This window comes from Candoia aspera, chromosome 2 (assembly GCF_035149785.1).
Source record: "Candoia aspera isolate rCanAsp1 chromosome 2, rCanAsp1.hap2, whole genome shotgun sequence".
NCBI lineage: Eukaryota > Metazoa > Chordata > Lepidosauria > Squamata > Boidae > Candoia > Candoia aspera.
In genome coordinates, this window is record NC_086154.1 from 250,972,356 (window position 1) to 250,999,626 (window position 27,271).

The 27,271-nt window shown below is 43.0% G+C and overlaps 1 protein-coding gene across 2 annotated transcripts; it reads left to right on the forward strand.

The window, feature by feature from the left end:
* Positions 1–1,565: 1,565 nt before the first annotated feature.
* Positions 1,566–26,325, forward strand: FECH (ferrochelatase). Of its 2 annotated transcripts, XM_063295792.1 has the most exons (11): positions 1,566–1,725; positions 5,648–5,753; positions 8,820–8,939; positions 9,927–10,075; positions 15,090–15,224; positions 16,750–16,856; positions 18,515–18,613; positions 21,322–21,429; positions 23,032–23,196; positions 24,227–24,286; positions 24,942–26,325. In XM_063295792.1, the coding sequence occupies exons 1-11, from the start codon at positions 1,683–1,685 to the stop codon at positions 25,074–25,076; spliced, it is 1,227 nt and encodes a 408-aa protein (XP_063151862.1). In that variant the 5' UTR covers positions 1,566–1,682; the 3' UTR covers positions 25,077–26,325. The 2 variants fall into 2 exon arrangements, with proteins under 2 accessions (XP_063151862.1, XP_063151863.1); XM_063295793.1 differs by lacking the exon at positions 8,820–8,939.
* The last annotated feature ends 946 nt before the right edge of the window (positions 26,326–27,271 follow it).

A 27,271-nucleotide genomic window follows, 5' to 3' on the forward strand; every position in this document is an offset into this window, starting at 1 on the left:
TCTATCAATAGATACCAATCCAGCTTCTGCACCTTCTGCATCAAGCCAGGCTCCACTCCTAGTGACTACAGCAGGATTTCTTAACCTTGGCAACTTTAAGATGTGTGGACTTCAATTCCCAGAATTCCCCAGCCAGCCAGCCAAGAAGTCCACACATCTTAAAGTTGCCAAGGCTGAGAAACACTGGACTACAGTGACACTTCAGCCGTCAAGATTAGAGCTGTCAAGCTGGAAAAAATCTGCACCACCACTAGATGGCAGGATTTTTGAGATTTCTGCATCTCTTTGCCACCCTCTAAGGGCCATCTGCTTCAGCAAAGGATCGTTACCTTGTTGTGCTGGAGTTTGAGCACCTCAATGATGCCATGAGCTAAACCGTGAAGGGCCACCCAAGACGGGAAGGTCATGACAGAGAGGTCAGACTAAATGCGATCCCTGGGGAAGGTAATGGCAACCAACCCCAGTATTCTTGCCGTGAAAACTAAATGGATCAGTACAACCAGAGATATGCCGGTATACCATCGGAAGATGAGACCCCCAGGTCGGAAGATGGTCAAAATGCTACTGGGGAGGAACAGAGGATGAGTTCAACTAGCCCCAGACGTGATGACGCAGCTAGCTCAAAGCCGAAAGGACGGCTAGTGGCCGACGGTGCTGGTGGTGAACGGCGAATCCGATGTTCTAAGGATCAACACACCATTGGAACCTGGAATGTAAGATCTATGAGCCAGGGCAAATTGGATGTGGTTATTGGTGAGATGTCAAGATTAAAGATAGACATTTTGGGCGTGAGTGAACTGAAATGGACTGGAATGGGCCACTTCACATCAAATGACCACCAGATCTACTACTGTGGACAAGAGGACCACAGAAGAAATGGAGTAGCCTTCGTAATTAATAGTAAAGTGGCTAAAGCAGTGCTTGGATACAATCCAAAAAATGATAGAATGATCTCAATTCGAATTCAGGGCAAGCCATCTAACATCACAGTGATCCAAATATACGCCCCAACCACAGATGCTGAAGAAGCTGAAGTAGAGCTGTTCTATGGGGATCTGCAGCACCTACTGGACAACATGCCTAAAAGAGATGTTATTTTCATCACGGGAGACTGGAATGCTAAGGTGGGCAGTCAAATGACACCTGGAATTACAGGTAAGCATGGCCTGGGAGAACAAAACGAAGCAGGACACAGGCTGATAGAATTTTGCCAAGACAACTCACTCTGCATAACAAACACTCTCTTCCAACTACCTAAGAGAAGGCTTTATACATGGACTTCCCCAGATGGACAACACCGAAACCAGATTGACTACATCCTTTGCAGCCAAAGGTGGCGAACAACTATACAGTCGGTAAAAACAAGACCTGGAGCTCAGATCACGAACTACTTCTTGCAGAATTTAGGATCAGACTAAAGAGATTAGGGAAGACCCACTGGGGCCGCTCGCTGACTCACCGCTTTACCACGTGACTCCGCCCTCTTTTGTCTTCTGGCAACAACCAAGCGAGGCTGCCTTCTCTTTCTGAAGGCTCCGCCCCCTCCGCTGGGGAAACATGCCCGGGAGAGCCTAAGAGACTTCAGAGAAGGGATGCAACAGAGCAATCCGGTTCCCTTTGGAAAGGAGCTCTGTCCTGGGGCTGCCGTACAGGAGAAGGGATTGTATTGAGTTTACACAAACATGGCTGCTGCCTTCAGAGCTGCGGGTCGAGTCTTGCACCCACGTAAGTGTATCGATTGCCTTGTTTTCGCTATAAAAGAAAAAAAAAGGTTTGTTGCAGGATCCTCTGGCCACGCAGCTGAAGATTGGGAAGGCGGAGTGCAGGGTGCATTTTGCTTCCTTGCTACCTCGTTGAATGCAGGAGGCTGGAGCACTTGCCTTGCCTTCCTTCCTCCGGGACGGGGAGAATGAGAGACCTGACCAGTGCTTTGGGGTCGATTTTCTGCAGGGGAAGGCTGATGCGGCTGTGTGTGTGTGTGTGTGTGTGGGTGTGTGTCTGTGGTGTTTGCACGCACCCGGGCCGCTGTTACCTAACCTCGGGCCGAAGGCATGGCTGAAAGCGACGCCGCTCGCTTTTTCCGGCCTCAAAACGCGCCTGACGTTTCTGGCGGGTTCTTTTGATTTGCCCGACGTTGCCTCGAGCCAGAAGTCACGCATCCGGCTGGGGTTCTGCAAGCGAAGAAAACTGCTCTGAAAGCCACGCAGCCTCGCCACGCAGGGGCAAGGAGGTGCCCTCGCAATGGGGAGGAGACGTAGCCAGGTCCCGGTGGCCACCGGAAGTGGCCACCCGCAGGTGGGAGTTTGCACGAAGGAAAGCGCAGCCCCGACAGCTGCTCGGTGCACATCTGGGGACCGTGCAATAACCTCAAGAGCAGAGAAGTTCTCCTGCAGAGCTTGGACGCTGCAAGGAGCCGTATATGTCAGCCCTTCGAGGTAGCCCAGACAAGAAGCTCCCCTTTAGCTTTATTGTAAGGTTACACTAACAGAGCCTTGCACGTGTGAAAGCGCCTCTCTCGCCCGTCACCTTTACAGTCCAAGAAACTAGGGAGGGCCCCTTCTGAGACGCTTGCCACACCCCTGTTGTTTCTGCAGGCTGAGATGTCTCTTATCTGGCCGTTGCCTAGTCTGCTGTTTTTTATTTATTTATCTTTTATCCCATTATTATTATTATTATTATTATTATTAATAACTCAAGGTGGCAACCATACCTAATGCTCCTTTCTCCTCCTATTTTCCCCAGAACAGCAACCCTGAGAGGTGAGTTGGGCTGAGAGAGAGGGACTGGCCCAAGGTCACCCAGCCGGCTTTCAGGCCTAGGGCGGGACTAGAATTCCCAGTCTCCTGGTGTCTAGCCCAGCACCTTAACTGCTAGACCAAGCTGGCTGTTCCTCTTCTTCCTCCTCCTGTTTCTCAAGGACATTCCCACGGACCATTACAACACAGGACAGTGATGGTGAACCTATGACACGTGTGTCAAAGGTGACACACCATGATGTTTTGACACACCATGACACGCCAGCCAGCGTTCACTAACACCCGAGAACAACTATTCTCCCTGTTTGAGTTACCAAAGAAACTGAATGAATAAAAGGCACGGCCACTCCCCCCACCCACCTATCCCCCCCTCATCTCTGCCTTTTTGGCTGTCAAAAATTGGATTGTATTTTTTTTTTAAATAAATGAATATGTAAAGAATTGTTTCCCTTTTGTTTGGTGGGGGGGCAGACACGCCAGCAGAGTCACGTTAGGCATTTTCCAAATTTTTGACACGCCGAGCCCAAAAGGTTTGCCATCACGGATATCACACCACCACTCCCCCCCCCCGCCCCCGCAGAGCTGCCTCCTAGCCGGTCTGCACTGCTAACCTTAACATACATATGAATTTCCTTGAGTGCTCGTGTCTTCCCTTCCTTTCCTCCCGTCCCCCAAATGCTAATGCGAGTCTAATGCTGAGGGCCCACAGCGCTGCCATAGTCAAAAGGCCCCCTCCCCCTGAGAAACAGGGTGCATAAGCTTGGCAGGCGAGAGAACTGAATATGCTCAGTGGTCTAAAAAGGGAGCTGGCAGGTGCCAAATGTTTTTTTCTGCTTATTGCTGAAAAAGCTGGCTGGATACAACCTTTAATGGTTGTATGTATTTTCAGAGTGAGTGTTTTTGCTGTGGTTCCGGTCTTTATTGCATGCATAGGCTGATGCTTCTTCTTGTGGGCACCGTTGGTTCCTGCAGAACAAAAGGTTTCGAGGTTGGGTTTTATTGTTTTATTGTTGCTTGTGAGCTGCCCAGGGTTATATTGTATAAGATAGATGGATGGATGGATGGATGGATGGATAGATGGATGATAGATAGATAGATAGATAGATGGATGATAGATGGATAGATAGATGGATGATAGATAGATAGATAGATAGATAGATAGATAGATAGATAGATGATAGATAATTTCCACCTATCTCTACCTACATACCTATATCTACCTATCTATCATCTATCTATCAGTCAATCATCGTTGGATCCCTTCAAGTCAATCTTGACACCTGGTGACTGCCTGGACAAGTCCCTGCAGTTTTCTTGGCAAGGTTTTTCAGAAGTGGTTTGCCATTGCTTCCTTCCTAGGGCTGAGCGAAAGTGACTGACCCAAGGTCACCCAGCTGGCTTTGTGCCTAAGGCAGGACTAGAACTCAACAGTCTTCTGGTTTCTAGCCTGGTACCTTCACCCCTACACCAAACTGGCTTTTTATGCATCTGCATCTGCACCTGCATGGACACACATACTTAGAATAGAGGCATGGAGCGCTTGATCATTACAAGTTCCTGGTCTGGGAGGGGTCATCAAATCAAATCTTTACTACAACCAAAGGTCAGAGCGTATTCAAAACTCAGTTAATATACAGATATGATAGATTTCGGTTAATGAGAGAGAACTTGCTCAGAGGAAAGTTTAAAGTATGAATTATAAAATGAGTTGGAGAAATTAGATGTTATCAAGTCTTCTCTGCAGCCCAATGGTAGATGGCAACACCCCTTGTTGTATCTTGATTAGTCTCTGATAGTGGCAGTTTGGGGGAAGACTTACCTATTTTGTCTAGGAATGGTGGGAAGATGGGTGCTAAATGGCATTTTCCGGAGTCTCTGAACATGCTGAACTGGCTTTGTCTCTCCAGAGTCACATGGACATAAATGCTCCTCTATAGCAGTGTTTCTCAACCTTGCCAGCTGGGGAATTCTGGGAGTTGAAGTCCACACGTCTTAAAGTTGCCAAGGTTGAGAAACACTGGTCTATGGGGATTTTGTAATACCTGCCACTTAGGAGGGAAGAGGGTAAAACATTGTGCCAGCTCTAAATAATCATTTCCTTAAGATGGAGGAGAGTAGGGGACTCAGACATTTTGTAAGATTCCAGGTATTCCTACTGATGAACATTCTAGACCTTGAGGTTAGGGAACTGACTTCAGCTTGTAGTTCCACATTCTCCAGCCTTTCATATAATTCTTTTAATGTAGTCAGAGCCAGCCAAAATAAGTTGTTCCTTAGATAACCTAATGGTGTTTATTTCCTAATGTTAAAGCCCATAATAAGGCATAATCATCGAAAGTGGTCCTCTCAAGTAATGAAATGTTCACTTGTGATGTAGCTCATTGTTTTGTGTGCGGAAGTTAGCAGCATCCTTTTTGGCCTGCCCAAGTGGATCAGAGCTTCATCACTTGGTCCCACGACATCTCTAGAAATGTATTTATTTAATTATTATATTTTTATCACCGCCCATCTCCCCCACAAGGGGGGACCCAGGGCGGTTCACAATTCTCATCAAATTGTAAATTTTAAGGTGACAGAGGGGGCAAATTATTAGATTTTAGGAAGAAGCATATTAACTATGATTAGCTGCATTTGTTCCACTGTCAATTCAATGAAATCAAACTCAGGTGTAGTTTTCTACCCACCTCTTTGTCCAGGCTCCATCTGCATCTTGGAATGTGGGTCCTGGAGTGCCCCTCAAAAAATTGTACATACCACACTCAATAGTACACTGATCTGACTTATGTAGAACAGGTTCTGGGGTGTGCTTTGTATGACCAAAATATTCTCAAAGTATCAAGTAAAATTCTAGGAAGTAGATTGCCTTGTTTTGTCTCTTGTGTTCCCTTTAGTTGCAAAAAGGAACAGCTGGAATCAAACCAGGGTCCAGTTGCATTGGAGATGGCAGTCAACAGCAGCTGTACAAAAAGCAAGGCCAGAGATTCAGCCTGAAAAGAGGTAAGAAGCATCAATGGAATTGCATATCTTTGAGTGAGATGGGTGGTGACGAAATTCGAAATATAAATAAATATAAAGGCATAATTTCGTCCTGCGTTTAATGGCTTCTGAAGCAGCCACAGTTGACTGGGAATGAGCAAACTGGTAGACAAGGAAGAAAAATGCTCCCCAGTTTTTTCTCATCTTCAGTAACCTGTTCATTAAAACACTTTCTTGGTTTTTCTCCTTGGTTTGTCCCAAAACTGCAGTTCCCATAGCTGGAGTGTTCCATGCAGAGAACACTTGCTGCAAAACTTCAAGAAAAGAACATGCTTTTTATTCCAATAGAAGAGAGTATCTGTGGCTCAGGGTTGAACTGTGGAGTCCTTGGTGCTCTCTGAGCTTGGTTGTTGGCTTGCAGACGTTTCATTGCCCGACTAGGTAACATCATCAGTGCGAGTGAGGGTGGTATTTGCTCCCTGTTTTATGCAGTAGCTTGCCCTGCCAGTTTTAATGGGGATGTAGTTCCTACACTCACTTGCACTCATGATGTTACCTAGTTGAGTAATGAAATATCTGCAAGCAAACAACCAAGCTTAGAGAGACCAAGAACTCCACGTGCTTTTTATTCTAATCTCTTGCTAGGAGTATATTTGAGAATAAGTCCCAGTGAATTTAGTAGAACTTACTTCTGAGTGTAGGATTGCCCTGTTACTTGCTTTGAGACTTGACTACTGAAGAATATCTCAGTATTCTTTCATCTTGGGGATTTGAAGCTAGCACAGGAGAAAGCTTTAGCCAATTCCTTTTTGCTTGGGAAGAAAGATTTTGGAGGTGTGCCTGTCTGGCTAAAAGAGAATAGTGCAGTTGGAAGAAGCTTATCTAACAGAGGTTATTTAAAGGAATTCACTTTTTATTATTTTTAGAATTATTCCCTGGAATCAGCTTTTCATTATAGTTGTTCCTCTGTGAGACACAAATGCTGTAAGATTAGTGTTCAACGGGTTGATATTTTCCCAGGACTTGAAAGAAAACTGGGTTCTCTGCTTCTTAAAATGTAGTGGTTTCAGAGAGAAAATCTCAAGGAAAGGCAGGCCCCAGCTCTTTAAGTGAGCTAATTGGTGCACATTCTTAATTGTTTTGTCTTCTTTGTGCCATAAATGAGGTTAGAATATTATTAGTTTCCTAACATTTTATGTTAAAAGGTTTCTGACTAGTCATTTAATGAAAGGCAGAGACAAGTGGGTGACGAGAAAATTGAACTTCTAAACTTTCTTAAAAGTTGTAGACATTGTCAAGTGTAGTGGTTACTATCCATCCTGAGCTTTGATTGGATAGAGCCCTTCATATATACGTAAATGTACACCTGAGCTTTTCCCCAGCTAAGAAGAGCCCATGCTATAGACGCCAGCTACTTGGGGAAGGCAGGTTAGAAGGGGCAGAAATAAGAGGTGCCAGATTTTATCCTTTTGAACTCTGACCAACTGATTGTGGCCGTGGATTTCCTTAAACTGCCGTTGCTCTCCGTTCTTTTTATCCGCTTGGAAACTAGGTGTGCCTAATGAGCAATCCCTGTTTGGACAGTCTCAATTCCAAAGGAGGTGTGTAGACAGAAGCTTGAATTCTGGGTTGATTGCATGAACCAGACTGCAAGCCACCCAGATCTGTTAGCCTTCCTCGCCTGTTGGATTTTCTGGTTTTCACACAATCAAGCCAGACTTGTGGCACTGAAGGGCCTCCGGTTTCGATTTCCAGTTGCCGCAGTCACCCTGTTCCTCCTAATAGCCTACTGGCTTTCTGCACCCATTGAACATATTCAGTCTTCATTGGGGTTCCCCAATGGTTCCCCTCCCATTTTTATTATTTTTTCTTTACTGATTTTTTCTTTTAGTTTTTCCAGCCTTGGGATTTTCACACGCCTTCTGCTTCTTCCCTCTTGTACATAGGTAATACTTCTTGGAGGAATAAGCAAGGCTACTTTCTGAATATTGGAAATGAAGCAGTGGCATGGCCTTTGTGCAGGAGAATGCCATCTAGTTCTAATGACTAATCTCTGCAGCAGCCATTAGCAAGCCTGGTGTTTCTGATGGAATATTTTAAGCAGATTCTCCACCTGGAGGCTATACTAGAAAATATTCAGAAGCCTCTAGAGCAGCCTTTCTCAACTTTTTGACCCTGGAGGAACTCTTGAAATATTTTTCAGGCCTTGAGGAACCCCTGCACAGTCACACTCAAATAGAGGCCAGAAATTACAAAGTTATGATACTCATTTCGTGGATAGGCCTGTAGATATGCATAGCAGTGTTCTTAAACTAAAAAATAAAGAATGAAACTTGCCTCTTTAATGTGAACTTGCCCGAATTTGAAATAATTTTAAAAATAAATTGTGATCACCCAGGGAACCCTTAGTGGCCTCTCGCAGAACCCTAGGGTTCCACAGAACCCTGGTTGAGAAACCCTGCTCTAGAAAGTCTGGAAAATGCACTTTTTTGAGGGCAAAAGGCATGGGAGAAGAGTCATTGAAGGTGAACGCATCTTCATTCCTCCATTCTTCTTAAAGGAAGCAGCTACAACACTTCTAACACAGAATAAAAAGCTATCAAAAGTCTCTCCCTCCACTCTGCCATAGCACTTTTCCCCTAGCAGTGAGTCAAAATTACTTTGGGGTACCTAGGAAAAAAGCAAAGTCAAAATCTTTATTTGGTAGTCCATGAATTACCAAATAATGATAACCAGCTAGGTGCCATCATCTAGCTGACTTTGGCTGATCCTGAAAAGTGTTGGACCAACTTAGCTTCGACTTGGAGAAAAGACTTTTAGGAAAAAAGTCCTGGAAGGAGGTAATGAGAAACCCACTTCCAAATTGCAGCCCAGAGAGCTACAGGAATATGACTCCACAGCAGTGTTTCTCAACTTCAGCGACTTTAAGATGTGTCCAGCTGGAGAATTCTGGGAGTTGAAGTCCACACATCTTAAAGTCGCTGAGGTTGAGAAGCACTGCTCTACAGTTATCAAAAGTAGAGTCTGACTTTAATTTATAAATGGTATATGGAAAGCATTTTATTCTCTTTTCTCTTTTCTCCACAGGAAACCTAAAACAGGGATCTTAATGTTAAATATGGGGGGTCCAGAGACCCTGGAGGATGTCCATGAGTTCCTGCTTAGACTTTTTCTTGATAGAGATCTAATGACACTTCCAGTGCAAAAGTAAGAAAATCCTTTGGCTACTGGACATCCTGCTGAGTTGCTTGAGGGAGAGTTAAGAACTTGCTTAATTTAACAAAATGAGTACAATTCAACTGTTTTTCTAAAAGAGTTTTCTTTGCATTTCTGCAGCCTCATGGGTTCTTCTAAGCACTCTTGTGCATTTTAGTTACTTCAGGATCTGTGCTAGCAGGATTATTTAGTAGACCATCCTTTTCCAACCTGAGGCTTGCAGAATTCTTAGCCATTACCTGGAATTTGGGGATTCTGCAAATTATCTTGAGATCACCAAGATTGAAAAGGGAGAATGCATTTATGTCTAAATAAATGGGTGAATGCTGGTGTGTACATTTTTTTCTTATCTGGTTGCACCTATTTGTGTTTACCTATTTTCAGTTTCTTGTACATTTATTACACATTAATATAAATGTATTGAGAGCCAGTTTGGCGTAGTGGTTAAGGCACCTGGCTAGAAATCAGGAGACTGTGAGTTCTAGTCCTGCCTTAGTCACAAAGCTAGCTGGGTGATCTTGGGCCAGTCACTCTCCCTCAGCCCTAGGAAGGAGGCAATGGCAAACCACTTCTGAAAAACCTTGCCAAGAAAACTGCAAGGATTTGTCCAAGCAGTTTCTGAGAATCACACAATTGAATGGAATGAATGAATGAATGCATTAGAAGCCATTCATCATTCTCCAGGTTATGACAGTCCTTGCAACATGAAAGAGCTACAGCTTCTAGGCAAGTACCAGGATGCAAAATAGTAAGAACTTGCCACATTATTATTATTATTATTATTATTAGCAACTGGATTCATGTTTAAAGTGATTCTTCAGAGACTGCATGGACAGCACTGTGCTGTTATCACAGAGGCACTATATTTGCACCCTAAGTATGTTTGTGTGTTTAGCAATAAGTTTCATTTTTAACCTGTCAAGGGGAAAGAAAGTAAAATGTATGGTTATTAACAATATCCACCTTTATGTATTTCAGTAAATTAGGACCTTTTATTGCAAAGCGGCGCACTCCGAAAATCCAAGAACAGTACAGGCGGATTGGGGGCGGATCACCGATCAAGAAATGGACTGAGACCCAGGGGGAAGGCATGGTGAAGTTGCTGAATGAAATGTCTCCCCAATCCGGTATTTCAGATTTTTATTTTTCTTGTTGAAGCGACTGCCATGGGAAAAAATGTTCAGAAATCTGAATAGCAGTTGGATACCCCTTCCTAAAAGGTTTCAGTGAAGTGCAATAATGCAGAGTTGCTTTTAAAGTTAAATTAGCTTTTAGTTACCTTTGAAGTTAAATTAGCCTAGGCAGCTTTCCCTGGGAAAGTGTGATTGAGAAAAATATCCGAAGTATTTGCCTTAAAACGTTTTCTGAGAACATTTTAAGGGACGTCTCTTAAAGACATCTCTTAAAGATGTCTCTTCTTAAAACGTGAAGAAGTTCTCATTAGGCATGTTGATGTCTATGTCTGCATCTGTGTGATTAACAAGGTTCCCATTTGGCTGTGGTTTACACACACACACACACACACACACACACCCTCACCCTGTATAGTTATGCAAAGAAGGTGCCATTGGCTACACCCAACAGCTGATAAGTTCCTCCCTTGAATATAGACCAGATGATAAGAAGTAACAGCGCCAAGCCACTGTATACAAGTGCCAGTTCAGTTTTGGAGATGACAAGCTAGAGCTGGTTCAGACATGAAGTTTGTGTGTGGTGTAATCCATCTGGTCAATGCTGTTGGTTCCTGAACCAAGAGAAGGCTGGCTCTAACTCCCCATGCTTGGGGAGCGTTTAACCTGGAGAGTCCTTCTACCAAATGTCAAAGTCATTGCATCACCCTCCCACATTCTGAAATAGGTTTCATAGGTCAGTAAGTTATTGTTTGGCTGAGATCATTGTTTGAACAACTACAAGCAGCCAGACAAACAGAGGATCATTTGGCAGTGCCTTTTTTCAGGTTTAAATCTAAACAAGTCTTCTGCCACACAATCCTGGAGTTCCAAGGGATCCTTTAAGTATCAAGTACAAACCCCAGTTGGTATAGGAATCCAAACTGAAACATCCCAGATCACTCTCCACTTGAACCAGTTCTCTGGATCATTGCTTCCACTATCGTACTGCTCTTAGTGTTAGGAAGATTTTTATGACATTCAGTTGGATTCTGCCTTCCTGTAATTTTAGATTGTTTTGAGTTCTGCTCTCTGGGATGCTTTGTGGGACAGCCCTTCAGGAAACTAGGGTGCTATTATAACACAACCCCTTATTCTTCTCTTTCTGAGTTTTGGAAATGTGAAAACCTTGTTAACTATTATTCATTGCTTGAGATGGGTATAATTTTATATTCTCAGATTATTCTTCTCATATAAGACTAGTTCAGCCTGGTATATTTTGGTTGGGAGGTCCTGTAGTTAGTGGTAGAACTTTCACTTGGCAGAGTGAAGGTTCTAGCTAAAGGATCTTCTTCTAGATCAGGGTTTCTCAACCTTAGCAATTTTAAGACATGTAGACTTCAACTCCCAGAATTCCCCAACCAGCATGCTAGATCTTGAGTTCACAATAAAGGTTTTAAACAAATCAAAAAGGATTGAGGAGCAGGTAGAACCAAAAGCCAAGAAGAATTGCTATCAAGCAGAGCAGATATACTGTGTAGTTTGGTGCTGCAAGGGGTGTGTAGTTTGTGCTGTGTAGTTATACTGTGTAGTTTGGTGCTGTTTTAGGAAGATACATAGCACTATTTATTTGATATGCAAAAAGTCTTAGGTTCAATTCTTGGTATCTGCTGTTTGCTTTTTTTTAACATTTCAGTTAGCACATAATTGTCAGCCCTATGAGATAGACCAAATCAGGAAAACGACTCCATAGGAAAACTAGAACTATCTTTTACTGAAGTAGGCTATACTAGCAGAATCTTGCAAGTCTGCCCATTTCTTCCCTTCCTTCCCTCTTATACTGAAGAAGTTGGGGTGGGAGGGCCTAGTCTGAGCCTCTGTAATACTGTCCTACCTCTCTGTACTTAACTCATGTTGCTTCTGTACCTCATGTTTTCCTAAGAGTTTCTTGATACCTTCTCCAAGGTCATCTCCCTGACTCCCTACAATAATAGAGTGGGCTTTTGTCTGAAGCTTTGGAGAACCACTGCTGGCCTGAATTGTCCATCGGCTTAATTGTATGAAAGAGATCCACATAAAGAACATGGAGGGTCAATTGGGGGACTTTTAAATAACTTCTTCAGGAATCAGATTTCTCTTTTTCTACCCAGCTAATTTGTAAAACTAAACTTAGCACTTAGGAGCTGTAGAAAGATTGTCTGGATAAAGTAACTTCATTATCCGACCTTCTGTTTCGACTTTTTTAGTTGCCCCAGGCTCCACTCACAGGTTAACATCCAAAGCATGGTTCAATATCTTAAATGGTGGGATGAATGGATCTTTTCACTCAAAGCAATTAATACGTAAATAACTCCAATCAAGTAAAAGAGTATTGGAGGAAAAAAATTTCATTGATCTCATAGGTATGGGAGTACATGAATATTCCTCTTCTAGCCCTCTCAGTGTCTGGGCAGGCAGAACTTTCGATCCTGCACTGAACGCAATGCTTCTTGATAGGTCAAGTGCCTTTGCAGCAACATCAAGCAAAGGGCAATGAATGCAAGTGTGAATTGCAAAGATGGACCTAGTGGGCAATCCTAATTTGGGGAAGTAGGGAAGTAAACTGGAAGAACAGCAGGATCATTTTTTGAGCATTCTTAAACAGGCAAGCTAGTCACCTCTTCATCAAATTAGGCAGTTAAAGGATTGGGGACTCCAGAGCAGTAAGTTAATGGTTTAGGAAGTATTATCTGCTCTTGTCAGACGTCTTCATGCTATGCCCTACGATCAAAACAAAAAACACCCCTCCTTCTTACTTCACAGTGTGGTTTCCCAACCGAAAGCCGCCCTGACTTTATCTGCTTGAACATCCTTTGCATCTTAACACGGAGTCTGATTATGTCACAGAATATATACTTTTTAATTCTACCCTGGCGGCATGCTAATGTCTTTGCAGGGGAAATTTTCAAGACTGCAAGGAGAAGCAAGGCATGGCTTGTGGTTTTCGTGGTTGAGCTAGGAGGCTGCCCATTGCACTGAATTTTTAAAAAATGTATTATCTTATTAGCAACATTTTATAATTGCTGGAAGGTTTTACAATATTATATTTTCCACCTGCTTAAAATGCCTATATACAGTAGCTCTTCCAAAAAGAAATGTATAATTCCACCATTTTTCCTTCTGGAGCAAAAGGTGGGAATGGAAGGTTTAAAGTTCTGGGTTGCAGTTGTGCCAAGGATTTTTGAAAGGTAAATACTCTCTCAAGTTGAGTTTAACTGCTGGTGACACATCCTTGTAGTTTCCTTGGAAACCATTTGGAAGTGCTTGCATTGCCTTCATCTATGATTAAAAAAAAATCCCAGTTTAGCCCATGACCTGGGATTTCTTGGTGATTTCCCATCCAGTCCCAGATAAGATTCTACTTATCATTAATGAATGAATGAATGAATGAATATATGAGTGAGTTTGGTATAGTGGTTAAGGCATCAGGCTACAAACTGGGAGACTGTGAGTTCTAGTCCCACCTTGGGTATGAAGCCAGCTAGGTGACGTTGGGCCAGTCGCTCTCTCTCAGCCCTAGGAAGGAGGCAATGGCAAGCCACTTCTGAAATCTTGCCAAGAAAACTGCAGGGATTATCCAAGCAGTCACCAGGAGTCAACACTGACTCAAAGCAGCTTCTAGCAGTTAAATCCCATTGATTGCAACAGGAGACCTGAGCACTGAAGGATTTAATTCTGATTAGACTATATCCAGTGTCAGTTTCTTATTTCTTCCCTCTGTGGAAAATGGGCTGCACACCTTTCTCTTCTAGAATCAAAGAGTTTTTACCACCTCCAGTAACTGACTTCCTGGCTTCTGGAGCAGTGTTTCTCAACCTTGGCAACCTTAAGACATGTGGACTTCAACTCCTAGAATTCTGGGAGTTGAAGTCCACAAACCTTAAAGTTGTCAAGGTTGAGAAACACTGCTCCAGAAGGAATGGAACAAAAACTGTTTTCTTGCAGAAGAGAAAGCTTAGAAAGAGATGCCTTTAGCCTTTAAAGTGCCTTAAACCAGATCAAACAGCCAGTCCATCAACCTCAATATTGACAGCAGCACATGGGGAGCTTTCTAGCAAATCCTTCAGTTGTTAATGCTGGATCCATTTTCTGCCATCTCCACTTGACAGGAGGAAGTAACCTATTTTGGAAAGGGCTGATGCTAAGGTAGTCCTGGTTCAAAATCTCTGGACCAGATAGCATCCTTGGAATCTTCCTTCAGTATGGGTGACAGCACAGTGTGTTCCCTTGTCCTTGAGAGGGCAGACTAATTTAAGGGGTGCAGAACCGGTCTTGTTGCATGCACAGCAGTGTCCCAATGCTTTGTTTTCACTAGATCTCCTGCCTGAGGCAGCCATCACGCTGTGCCTAATGGTAGGGCTGGCCCAGATATTGTGGAAAGAGGATGACCCTAAAGCAGCTTCTTATGATCCTCTTCTCCTAGCAGGCTCATTTCAAGTGAACTCCAGAATGTACAGCTGAGTTGTGGCTCTTCCAGATGTGTTGGCGTATTTATTTGTTTAAAAGATTTGTATGGCCACCCATCTTAAAACTCAACTCTAGGCAGCTCACAACAGCAATAAAACCCAGAACTGTAAAAATCATAAAACAAAACCTAGTGCCTCAGTCATCATCTTGGGGTGCCCCACAACCAACTCTAATCATCCTCACTCTACCCCAGTGCCTGGGTAAAAAGCCAGATGTTGATGGCCTTCTGGAAGACTTAAAAGGGTGGGGGCCTGCCGGATCAGCAGGAGAGGATGTTCCACAAGGTAGGGGCAACCATGGAAAAGACACACTTCCAAGATCCCACTAGATGATAAGATTACAGGGAAGGGACCTGGAGCATGCCTACCCTATCCGATCTGTAGGACAGGGAATAGTCTCAAGGAGTAGCAGTCCCCAAACAGCTGGTGGGTGTAGATTGAGAAAAGGTGCCTTAGTGGATATACCTCCAAGGAGAAGCTTTGTTTCATGGACTGGCAGAAGGCCACCCCTTTTCCTCTGCTTTCAGCCCCACATAAGTACTACATCGGTTTCCGCTACATCCACCCTCTGACGGAAGAAGCAATTGAAGAGATGGAAAAAGATGGTGTTGAAAGAGCCATTGCTTTCACCCAGTATCCACAGTATAGCTGCTCCACCACAGGTGAGTTCAGTTGCACAATAAGGGCATTTGCTAAGGTCCAAATGGAGGGGTTGCTCCAAGCCAGGGATGGGCAACTTAAGATCTTCAGCTGTGGGCCAAACAGGACAGAGAGGTGGCATAACGATGTCATCAGACGGAGGGCAGATGTGGATTCAACTTGCTTGTGTATTTTGGGGATGACAGATTAGGGCTTTTTCTGGGTGTGTTCAGTTTCAAGTTCTACTTTGGGGCCTTTAAAATTCAGCAGGAAATAACATCACCATTGTCTGTTATCTAATCCACGGTAAGATTTTAATAGCCCAGTCCTCAAATGTGCAAAGTAGTAGCAAGGCCTTTACTTCTGATCGTGTCTGGAGAGCTTTTCCTGTGGTTGAATTATCCCAGCCTGACCTGTGCAACTGGAATTAAGGGGGTGTGCAGTTACACAGTAACAGCCAGGATGATTAAAAGTTAATTAAGAAGTGGATCTGCTCAGATGGTATATTTTTGTTCATCTGCAGTTCAGGAGATCAGCAGTGTATTTGTGGGTACTCAGGGAGCTGCTTATACTGACTTAGACTTTTAGCCCTATAAGCTCAGTATTGCCAACACTGGCTGGCAGTGACTTCAGGGTTTAGACATGCTGGAGACTGGAGATGCTGAGGACCGAGGCTGTGACATTTAGCTTGCAAAGGAGTGCATTTGTGCATGAGAAACATCAGCACAAATTTCTCCTTGAATCCCATGGCTGATGCTACTGTTTCCGTGAACCTGCTTCATAGAGAATTGAAGCAGTCATAAACAGCCAACCCCCAAATTTGAGTCAGGGACGTGATGCAGGATCACCAACTGGACTTCTAGGTGCAGTGGCCAAGAACGAAGGGACATGGAGCCTTAAATGAGTGGTGCCAGCTTGAGCGAGGCAGAACTCCTCTTGGCTGCTGTGACTGATGGGATGCTGAATTAGAGGGGTCTGTCCCATTGGGCTCTGTCTGCTTCCTTGACACATCCCTGACTCTTACCAGATTTAATTCCAAGGAAGAGCTTCTGCTTTTATCAGTAGCTATGTATTTGGAGGGGCTGGAAAGCAGGTGCTGCAGTGGGCAGGATGATGATGTAACTTAGTGTTTCTCAAACTTGGCATCTTTAAGACATCTGGACTTCAACTCCCAGAATTCCCCAGCCAGCAGGCGGGCTGGGGAATTCTGGGAGTTGAAGTCCACATGTCTTAAAGTTGCCAAGTTTGAGAAACATGGTAAATGGTGCTGATGGGACAAGTCAGCATTGTCCATTTTCTTACAGCCTGGGAGCAGTTTCACTCTTTTCTTTCTTTTAAAGATGTGACCTGTTTTGGGGCTTATGCTGTAGCTTTTGTCTCCGCCCCACCTCCAAACACCATGCTAGTGAGTTGTTCTTTGGGGCTTGGGTTTGGCAGTGGCTCCACCATATTTTGTAGAGGTGCAAAAGGAAGACTTATAGGAAGGGGAGGAGATGACTTTCTCCTGGGTTAGCCCTTTGTCTGAGTTCATTATTTTGCCTCCTTCAGGAAGCAGCTTGAATGCCATTTATCGCTACTATTACCAAAAAGGGGAGAAGCCAAAGATGAAGTGGAGTACAATTGACCGATGGCCAACACATCCCCTCCTGATTCAGGTATAGGGAATCCTTTACACAAAGGACTTTCAGATTTCTCAAGAATGTTGTCATGTCTTCCTGGAATTTTCTCACCTCCCAGCTCTTCTAAGTGCTATTGCTCAGAATGGGTTTCCAGATCCCTCTGCATCCTGGTCGGGCTTCTCTGAATGCCCTTCGTTTCGTCTGTTCCTTTATGAAACATGGTGCTCCAAACTCAACCATTAGTGTGGTTCTTTGAGAGTTGCCGTAGATCTGTAATTTTTCATATTAGTGTGGGGGAGAATTATTAAATATACAGGTAGTCCTAGACTTACAACCATTCATTTAGCAACCATTCCAAATTACAACAGCACTGAAAAGAGTGACTTCCGACCGGTCCTTGCACTTATGACTGTTGCAGTGCCCCTGTGATCACATGATCAAAATTCAGGCACCTGGCAACCGGTATGTATTTAGACAGCCACAGCATCCCGGAGTCACATAATCACCATTTGCAACCTTCCCAGCCAGCTTCCTAAAGCAAAATCAACAGGGAACTGCATGATTCACTTAATGACCACTGCAAAAATGTCATAAAATTGGGTGCGGTCATGTGCTGCCTTACTTAACGACCACACCACTTAATGACAAATTTTCTGGTCTCTATTGTGGTCATAAGTTGAGGACTACTTGTATGGGGAACAATCCCATAATAATGGTATTTAATGAAATGTAATATAGTGAATGTAGCTCGATTTAAGTCAGATTTAGTGTTTGTCACAGCCCTAGCCCTTTTTAGATTGTGTGTCTTTGCATATTGCTATGTTTTTTTGCCCTTGGCTTTAAAAAAGTTTCCTATCTGGTTTAGGCAAAGCAAGATGTGAAAGTAATGTAAATGTGGCTAAAATCCCATAGGTTATCGAACTGTAATAGTTGCTCTTTAGATTTGTATTTATTTATATTTTCAGGATGTACAAAAATTCTGTCCTAGGTAACTCGGTAGTGGAACATTTTTCCTAACATGCCGATCTGGCCCATAATATTCATACGGAAGAAACTGTTGGACCATCCTCTGAACAGCTGTCTTGGTGTGATCAGGAAGAAAACATTCCAGTTTTCTGGAAATGTATAGACAGTTGCATGCTAAAAATAAACCTTGAATGATGCATATAATTCAGTTTAGCAGGGTGCCTGACCACTTTCAAAAAAACTGCTTTGCAGTATAATGTCATTCCCCTAAAGGAATCCCAGAGGAAATACTATGCTCTATTAGCTCTCTGTCTGCAAATGTGGAAGAAGAAACATTCCTTAAATTGGGAAGATGTGAGATATCAGCAAAGGATGAGGAAGAAGCAGACCTTGTCTTCTGACTTATCGGTGATCCACAAGGTCTTGAACCTACAGCTGACTTTAAAATGTGGAGTCCTTGGTGCTCTCTGAGCCTTGTTGTTCTCTTGCAGATGTTTCATTGCCAGACTAGGCAACATCTTCAGTGCGAAAAACTGAAGATGTTTTTCACACTGAAAATGTTGCCTAGTCTGACAATGAAACGTCTGCAAGAAAACAACAAGGCTCAGAGAGCACCAAGGTTCAACCCTGAGCTACAAATATTCTCTTCAATTGACTTTAAAATCTTTAAAAGTGAAAAGTAGTATTTAATGCCCTTAATTCTTAATTTTCTTATTTTTGCTTTTCAGTGTTTTACAGACCACATAAAGAAGGAGCTAGACTTATTTCCACCGGATAAGAGAAAAGACGCTGTGATCCTTTTCTCCGCTCACTCTCTACCAATGTCAGTGAGTAACAGCAATCAGTTTTTGACCCTGTTAAATCTTTGCTTTAAAAATGAAAGTATTTTCTGTCTGTCGTAGACATCTACCTGTACTTGATCCATTCATCAGTTTGCCTGTTTGGGGTAACAGAATATGGCAACTCTACTGTTCACTTATTTTTGTGTTAAGATGGAGCACTGAAACAGGGTGAAATAGCAAGGATTGATGCTGAACCAAAGCAGAAAAAGAAACTGAGTACAGTCAGACTTGGTCATCTTTTAGATTCTTGCATCTTTTATGATTTCAGCAATCTGAGTCTTACGTTTTTGCATCATCCTCTGTACGCTTCAGAAATTTCTCATGATTTCATGTGAGAATGTGTGGACTTTTTTGTCCATTTTTGCAAGATTTCAGCCATTTAAAAAAAAGTTTTACAGTTCCGAAGAACATTTCCTAAAGGCACATGGAAACCTTTGAGGCCTGTAGGTGCCTGTTCTTGACGGCAGGCCAGAAAGATGTCTGCAGAAATAGGAATAAACCGAAGACCGTAACAACAGTCTGGCTGGGGAATTCTGGGAGTTGGAGTCCACACATCTTGAAGTTCCCAAGGCTGAGAAACACTGGCCTAACCTTTTGTAGCAGGTGCCTCCCCTAGAGGTTCTTTCAGCCAGAGTGTCAGCCCTGAAGGAAACAAGGGGTGGAGGCCATTTGCTCAACCAGTGATACACGGAAGTAACCTGGTAGAGATGTGACTTCCTTCCCCAAAGAGGGAGCTTGTGGGAGAAAGAGAGAGAACAGAGCAGGAATCAGCAGATAAGGAGAACAGAGCTGCTGGTCTCCAATTTTGTGTGTTGAGGCAGAGGAAACCCATCATCTCAAGGGCAGGTTTCTTGGAACCTTGGATGGAGCAGCTGTTTGAGATTCTGGGATTGGAGCAGCCCTGGATGAGTGTCCCTGCATGTGTATTGAAGTTATACATACACATTTATAAAATACGCATGTTTGTTAGGGTGATTGCCAGGACTTAAGATACAAAAAAGGGTGTAGTGAGACTCCAGATAAACTTTTTCTGGAGATGATCTGCAAACAGAGCAGGAAACGTTTTTTCTGTGCTTAAAATTTAGAGTAAGTGGTATCATCTGCAGGTGTTCGGTTATGCTGTTCATATCCTTCTTAGAAAAAATAAGTTTTATTTTGAATTGAGGTGGGATCCAAGTTCTTTGTTGGAGTAATTGCTGGAACTTAAGATACAAAAGAAGGGAAAGTGAACTCCAGATGTTAATGCTGTTCTTCTGGAAATAATCTGCAAACAGTTTTAATAGCTTAATGAAACAGCTTGTGTGAGGGCAACAGGGATGATGCAGAGCTGATTTTGTTGTTTGTGCAAAGAAATATGGCGTCAAAATTTGAAATGGTCTCTCCCGCCCCAGATTTTGCAATTTGTGCTAATTTGGTGCCATCTAGTGGTCTTTGGCTAAAGCAGGGTCATGTTCACTGTTTCAATGTAGTTCATACATCGGTAATGTTTCACATGCCATGGCGCTGACGTGCATTTCTGTTTGGGAGAGAGCTGCTGTGAGACCTTGTACCAAGCTCTGTATGTGAAATCAGTACAATGGAATGTGTTTGGGTTATGTTCTCTGTTCAAGGCCTTTTCCCGCAGACCATCAGAAACCGTTAGGAGCACCTGGGATTGTGGACTTGAGAAGATTCTACGGGGGGAGGGATTTCATTTGCACCGAGGGTTTTTAGTTTGAATTTGGCGCGCTTTCATCATTCTCAGCTTTCTCTGTGAACCTGCACACTATTCTTTAATAAATCAGATATCTCTGAATTCCTGTTCATGAGTCTGACAGTGTTTTAGAATAGGCAACCATTACAAGCAGAAACAACTCAGTAATGCAGTAGATCCAAAATAGGTTTGAGAACTGAACCACAAATAATGCTGCCTCTGGAGAATAACTCAGTTAAAGCAAAACTACATATTAAAAATGAAAATCTCTGAATACATTTCTTTCCTAATCAACGTGGCTGCAAGGCTAGGAGAAGTTGTGGCTGTTTTTAATGAACTTTGGAAAAGGATGAGCAAGATATTAAAAACAAAGACAAAAACAGTCAGCTGTCTGGTTAGACCAGTGTTTCTTAACCTTGACAACTTTAAGACATGTGGACTTCAATTCCCAGAATTCCCCAGCCAGCATGGAATTCTGGGAGTTGAAGTCCACACATCTCAAAGTTGCTAAGGTTGAGAAACACTGGGTTAGAGAGACCTTCTCTAACCAGGCAGGTTAGGCAACCTTCTCTTTGCCCACAGATGGCTGCTTTATCTACTACAGTAGCACCTTCCTGTACATCTTAGCAGATGTCTTGCTGCTAATCTGCAGTAAGGACAGCTAGATTATGTTTCAGTGGATAGTTAAGCATCCCTGAAATATCTTTCGTGTGATCCTAGCTTTGCCATGCAAGTGGTGAAGATCAGTGGAGCATGGGCCTCTAAAATCAAGCTTGAAACATCGCAGTATAACCTAGGAGGTAGAAGGTTATCTTCTGGTTCTTCTGGATCATCTGGACTAGGATTCTGCAGCATAGCAACTTCCATGTGAAAATCATAAAGATCAAGGAACTTTGGGGACCCAGAGTTAGGAAATAATTTAAGGTCTTTGCTTTAATCAAATAAGTGCTTTCCTTCTTTCAGAAAGTTGCTTGTCTTCTTTCTTGTCTGCGTGCTGCAGGTAGTTAATCGTGGTGACCCATATCCACAAGAAGTGGGGGCTACTGTCCAGAAGGTGATGGAGAAACTCCGCTATTGCAATCCATATAGGCTTGTGTGGCAGTCCAAGGTATGTGATCACAGGGAACTCTGGTCAGCTGCTTCTCCATCATTTAATTTGTTTTGGGTTTTGTGTTCAATCAGTCTGAGTCTGGCCTGGCTTTATCTGCCAATTGTTACAAAGTATGTTCTGGTGCTGTACATCAGTCAAATAAGCTAGCCTCTGTTTCAGTGTTGGGCCAGAAGAAGCTAAGGATGGTGATGCCTGGTTAAGTACTTGGATAAGAAATTACCAAGGAATATTAGGGTTGTAGGCTAGACTAGGAAGTCAAAAAACATCACGGAAGAAGGGAATGACACACCACTTGTCTTTTGCTACCAAGGAAACTGCAAGAACATGTCCCCAAAGTTACCAGTTTGACTCTTATCTCAGTGGATCCAGCACCTAGCCACCCTTGTCTGGGCTTAAAAGCTAAACATGGTCAGGCAAGGTTAAATAATTGGATGGGAGACTCTCACCAGAGAATTCCAAGTGAGAAAAGCTTCCTAGAAAAAAGCAGTGGGAAAAACCACTTCTGTTGCTAATAAAATTGTATGCACTTGTCCATGGAGTTGTCAAGAATTGAGCTTGACTTGAAGAAGTTTCCTCTGTAGCAGAGAAAATAAATCTAACAAACAAAATGGAGGCTGTACCCTCCCTCCCCACCCCGGTCTTTTGGACATGATCAGGGTCAAACCCAGTTTGTCTCTTTGCCTAATCCTAACAGACCCAAATGGACCCTCCCTGCCCCCAGACAAAGCCCCCCAGACCAAAGAATAGAAGGCTTCCTGCCATCTCAGGGTACAGCCCAAGGGCAGCCCTAATAAAGGAAATTGCAACCTAGAGAAACCCCAAACTTCCATCCTCCATCACTTGATGTCCTCAACATTCCACCTCCTTTAATAATGGACTTCTCCAACTGAAAGGCCCGTTTTCACCTAACAGTAGAAATAACTCCAGGTACCCTGACAAGGGCCTGCCGAGCTTCCTCCAAACTTGCCAGCAAATCACATCCCTGAGATTTCCTGCCTTGTAGCCCTCAACTTCTATAAAAATCTTTGCTTTTCCATTGTTTGGGTTCCCTCTTTCTTCTATACCTGCATGTTCTCCTGTGTCAATCAAACTTTTGCATTACAAGATATAGTTTCGCATTACCAATAAAGGCTGGAGCAAAACTATTTTCCTTGCTGTGCTGGCTTTCACCTAATCCATAGAGGTTTTTAGACAACTGTCATCTCTATCATGAAATAATGTAGATCTTGTGATTTAGTCAGAACCAGATTTAGGGACAAAAGTCCATGGCTAACCTAGAAGAATGAGTAGGAGTTCCCCTCCTGCCCCTTACCACATTTGGAAAGAAGTGAAACCAATGTTTTGGGAGGGAGGTAGCGAAGGCATATAGATTTGTGGAGTCCTTGGTGCTCTCTGACCCCACCCTCACTAGCACTGATGATGTTACCTAGTCGAGTAATGAAATGCCTGCAAACCAACAACCAAGCTCAGAGAGCACCAAGGACTCCACAGTTCAACCCTGAGCTACAGATATTCTCTTCTACTGGAGCATATACATTGATTAAAAGAAAGTCTAATATTGTCCTTTCTAAGAACTCCTTCTCTCCTTCTTTGTCTTAGGTGGGCCCGATGGCCTGGCTGGGTCCTCAGACAGATGAGACTATTAAAGGACTTTGCCAAAGGGGGAAGAAGAACATTTTGTTAGTTCCAATTGCATTTACCAGTGACCATGTTGAAACACTCTATGAGCTTGATATTGAATATGCACAGGTCTTAGCCAATGAGGTAAAGCCATTATTTTTCTCACCAGTGGCATCCATTGTTTGTCTGTACCTCTTTAACAGGAAGCAAGTGTTCCCCAACTTCAAATAAAAGGATTTAGGATTATTGCAGATTGGGTTTTCCCCCAGCCTTTCAACAAAGGGGCTGTATGTTGGAAGGTAAAAGGTGCGTGTTTGACATAGGCTCAAGGAATTGAGGACACTGCCCCATTTCTGATTAGGTTGTTTTCAGCCTGGGGCTTTCCAAATGTGTTGGAACTACCACTCCCAGGATTCCAAGCCAGCATGGGCAGTGTGCATCTACTGTTGGAAGGATAAGGATAGTCCATTTGGGCAGATGGGATTTTGAGAATATGTTGTTGCTAGTGCAGTCACAGATGGCTGCCAGAATGACAATAGACAGTCAGGAAACATCTATTTCTCAAAAGGCAAGAAAGTGAGGCTGCTATTCACTTTCCTTTCTAGCCCTCTAGAGCAGTGTTTCTCAACCTTGGCAACTTTAAGATGTGTGGACTTCAACTCCCAGAATTCCCCAGCCAGCACCTTCCACCTTTCCTTAGGAGTCCGAAGTCACATACATAGCACACATTCTTTAGTTTTTTTTCCAGAAGTTGGTTGGGCTAAAAGAATCACTGAACCCAAGTCACCCAGTGACCTTTCATGGCTAAGGCTGGACTTGAACCCAGATCTCCTCAATCCTTGTAAATACTAAAAACTTGAAGCATTTAATCATATTGTCAAATATATTGTGTATTCATGTGTTTTTTTGGGGTGTGTATGACGTGTGTATGTATGAGTTGGATAAGATAATGAATTGATGTTAGCCTTTGGCCCAGTCAAATGGAGTGAGGCAGTTGAACTGTGAAGAGGGACTTTGAAGGCCCTCTGGAATTGCTTGAGAATGAAACATGGGAAAGCTGCTCTTTTGCCCCTCTGAAAATGAGCTGAACTTAGCTCTAATTCCATTCCTATTGCCCTAGCCAAAGACAAATAGGATGCTATGTCTCAACTGTTTTCCTTCTCTTTTTCTCCAGTGTGGAGTTGAAAACATCAGAAGAGCAGAATCCTTGAATGGAAATCCATTGTTTGCCAAGGTACTGGTCCCCAACTCCCCTGAGAAATGTGGGATTCTCCATAGAAACCACTATGGATAGACTCCTGTCTCTCTGGCAGGAATGGATCTGTTTTGGTGGCCACATGTAACTTTTTTGAAGGCCACCAAGTGGATGGGACCACTTTATCCATGGAGGCAGGCCTAGGTATTTCTTTTGGATGGGAGATTCTTCTAAAGTGTGATGTGCCTATTATAGGGTTTTCAGTGGTTTTCTTGTGTTGGAGACACATGAAAACCACTGAAATATATCAGTTCTCAGATCAGGGGGGCTCTGATGGCCACAGATATGGGGTCCAGGGATATCTTAGATTCCCAAAGCTGCCCCATTTTTTCAAAAATTATTACAAAATTATTATATTTGTTTCATGTGTAGGCCTGTATATATGCATTAACTATGTTCTTAAATTAACAATGAAGAATGGAACTTATCTCTTTAATGTGAAGTTGCCCAAATTTGAAATAATATTTGAAATAAATTGTGATCTCCAAGGGAACCCCTAGTGACCTCTTGTGGAACCCCGGTTGAGAAACCCTGGTTTGGAGCATTGCTTGCTCATAGAATAGCTTGCCAGCAGGTTGGAAATTTAATGTGGCCATTTTACTTAAATATGACTCTGTGCTTTTCATATTTTCAGGCCCTGGCAGATTTGGTTTGCTCCCACCTCCAGTCGAACGAAATATGCTCCAAGCAGTTAACACTCAGTTGCCCGCTTTGTGTGAATCCCACCTGCCGAAAGACCAAATCTTTCTTCACTGGTCAGACGCTGTGAAAATGTACACTGGCAAATGGCATTGGGTCATTGGCTGGAGTAGACAATACAGATTCTGTGAAATGTGCCCATTTATTCTGCCTTCATTTGCTCCTCTCAGGTCTGCGTCTTGCTCCCCTGAGTGAAGTGAATCCCAAGTGGGGTTTGCACAGGGGTGACAGAGATACAGTTGAGACCTTTTTCCGCTGATTTTGTTTTCTCTTGAGGAATGTTGCATTGGGGGGACACCACATTTTAAGGGCTCCATCCTCTGAGTTGCTGAAAACCCTCATTAAATTAAATTAAACAGGGATGCATGAGGTTCTTAGCACTTGTTGAGAGACTGGCCTCTGACAGATGAGCAGACTCTTGATTCCTTAGAACAGGTCCTCTAACTTTGCTCAGCGAAAGTGATGCTGAAAAAAAGCTATTCAGTTTGCAGGAATTGGTCCTCCTTCAAAATGGTGAAGCTTGATTCTAAAAGGACTGCTTCCAAGGTTTTGATCCAAGGATGCAATTTGAGTGTCTTTGCAGAAAGTTTTTCACATGACCTTGTCATAAAAATATTCAAGTTAAACCTTCCTGGTAAAATTCTACCGTTTTGATGGGTGGTTTTTTAAACAAACAACACAGACCTGGCATTGGAGCTTTATAACTAATAACAGTCTGATGTTGAAACTGCTTTAGTTTTCCAGTGATTTCAACTGAGATCTAATATACAGATACATAATTTAAAAAAAAGAGCAGTAGGTATATATTTTTTAATTTGGTATTTCTTTTGGTACGCATTCTCCATCGCCTATTTCCACCATGCAGAACTTGTTCCTTTTCTCAAAAGCACAATCTCAGCTGTGTTTGCATAGTTGTCTTTCCTAAGGCATTACTATATTAGTCTTTTGTTACAAAAACAGCAGAAAGTCTTGCATTAGCTCAGCGCATCTCAGCCTTAGCAACTCTAAGATGGCTGGACTTCAACTCCCAAGCTGGCTGGGGAATTCTGGGAATTGAAGTCCGCCCACCTTAGAGTGGCTAAGGTTGAGAAATGCTGCATTAGCTTAAAGACTAACAAACTCCATTTGTATAGTATGTCTAACTGCCAGTGGTTGTGGCAGTACACAATCACACTACTTAGTGTCACTTAAAACTTTGTGAATCCTTTTGAATACTCAATATTTCTGCATAAATATGACCTAAAACGTGATCTGTTCTCCACACAAGTCCTGAACCTAGATAGAGAGAACCCAATTAAACAATTGAGTCAAAAACGTTATACTTGTTCGTTTATTCATAGAGGAAAATGGTCCAAAGCTACATATACACAAGAAGGGTTCACAAGCTTTTAAGCACCACCGTATATCACAAAGTGGCCTTTTTTCAAATGCAGAGTCCCATCCCACATCCTCCAAGAAGTGCCTAATAACCCATCAGCCTTGTACCAGGAAAGAACTGGCAAGGCTTCCGGTAGTAGTGGGTATGGATGGGAAAAGAAGGAAAAATGGCTTCTGTGCTCCAAGCTCTACAACTCACTGTGGCTGATTGTCCCTGCTGTTGTTCTCCTTCAGATTCCCTCCCTTGCAAGGTTGGTGGCTGTCAAGCCTTTGGCACTGAGTTTGGTTATGGAAGTCTTAGATGATCTAGCTGCTCTAGAACACTAACGCTTTTGCTTGGAGGACTGAATAGGCTGAACTGGATAACTGCCCTATCTTTGACTGGGTTATGGTGTTCTGTAACCCAGGAAAGCTCATGGGGTGGAAATACATTTAAATCCAAACCAAACCAGGTCTCTTTGGGGTTCAGTCTCCCCTTTCTAACCACACAGCTCTCTGGATGCAGAGCACGGTAATCCTGCTCGTGACCTGGTTAATGGTATCATGTGAATACAGCCATTATGGCCAAAAGTGTTCAAGGATAACTGTTTACTTCATTAGAAGTGGACTGTAATTCAAGAAAGCTTATGTGATACGTTTGTTAGTCTTTAAGATGTCATGAGATTAAAGTTATTTTTCTGAAAATTTTTAAACTTACGTGCTTCCAGTGTTTATATGAAGGATTTTTTCCTTATCCCTTGGAAAGTACAATATGAAATGAAACTACAGTGCGTTCTTATTTAGAGGCAGAGATCTATGGATAGATATAAATAGATACAGATAATAGATACAGATACAGATACAGATACAGATATAGATATAGATATTTCTGAGTTCAACATGCAGTGC

Coding starts and splice junctions, on each gene's coding strand:
- FECH (XM_063295792.1), top strand. CDS start 1,683: ATGGCTGCTGCCTTCAGAGCTGCGGGTCGAGTCTTGCACCCAC. Junction 5,754..8,819: donor GAGATTCAGCCTGAAAAGAG/GTAAGAAGCATC, acceptor TTTTCTCCACAG/GAAACCTAAAACAGGGATCT. Junction 16,857..18,514: donor CACATCCCCTCCTGATTCAG/GTATAGGGAATC, acceptor TTTGCTTTTCAG/TGTTTTACAGACCACATAAA.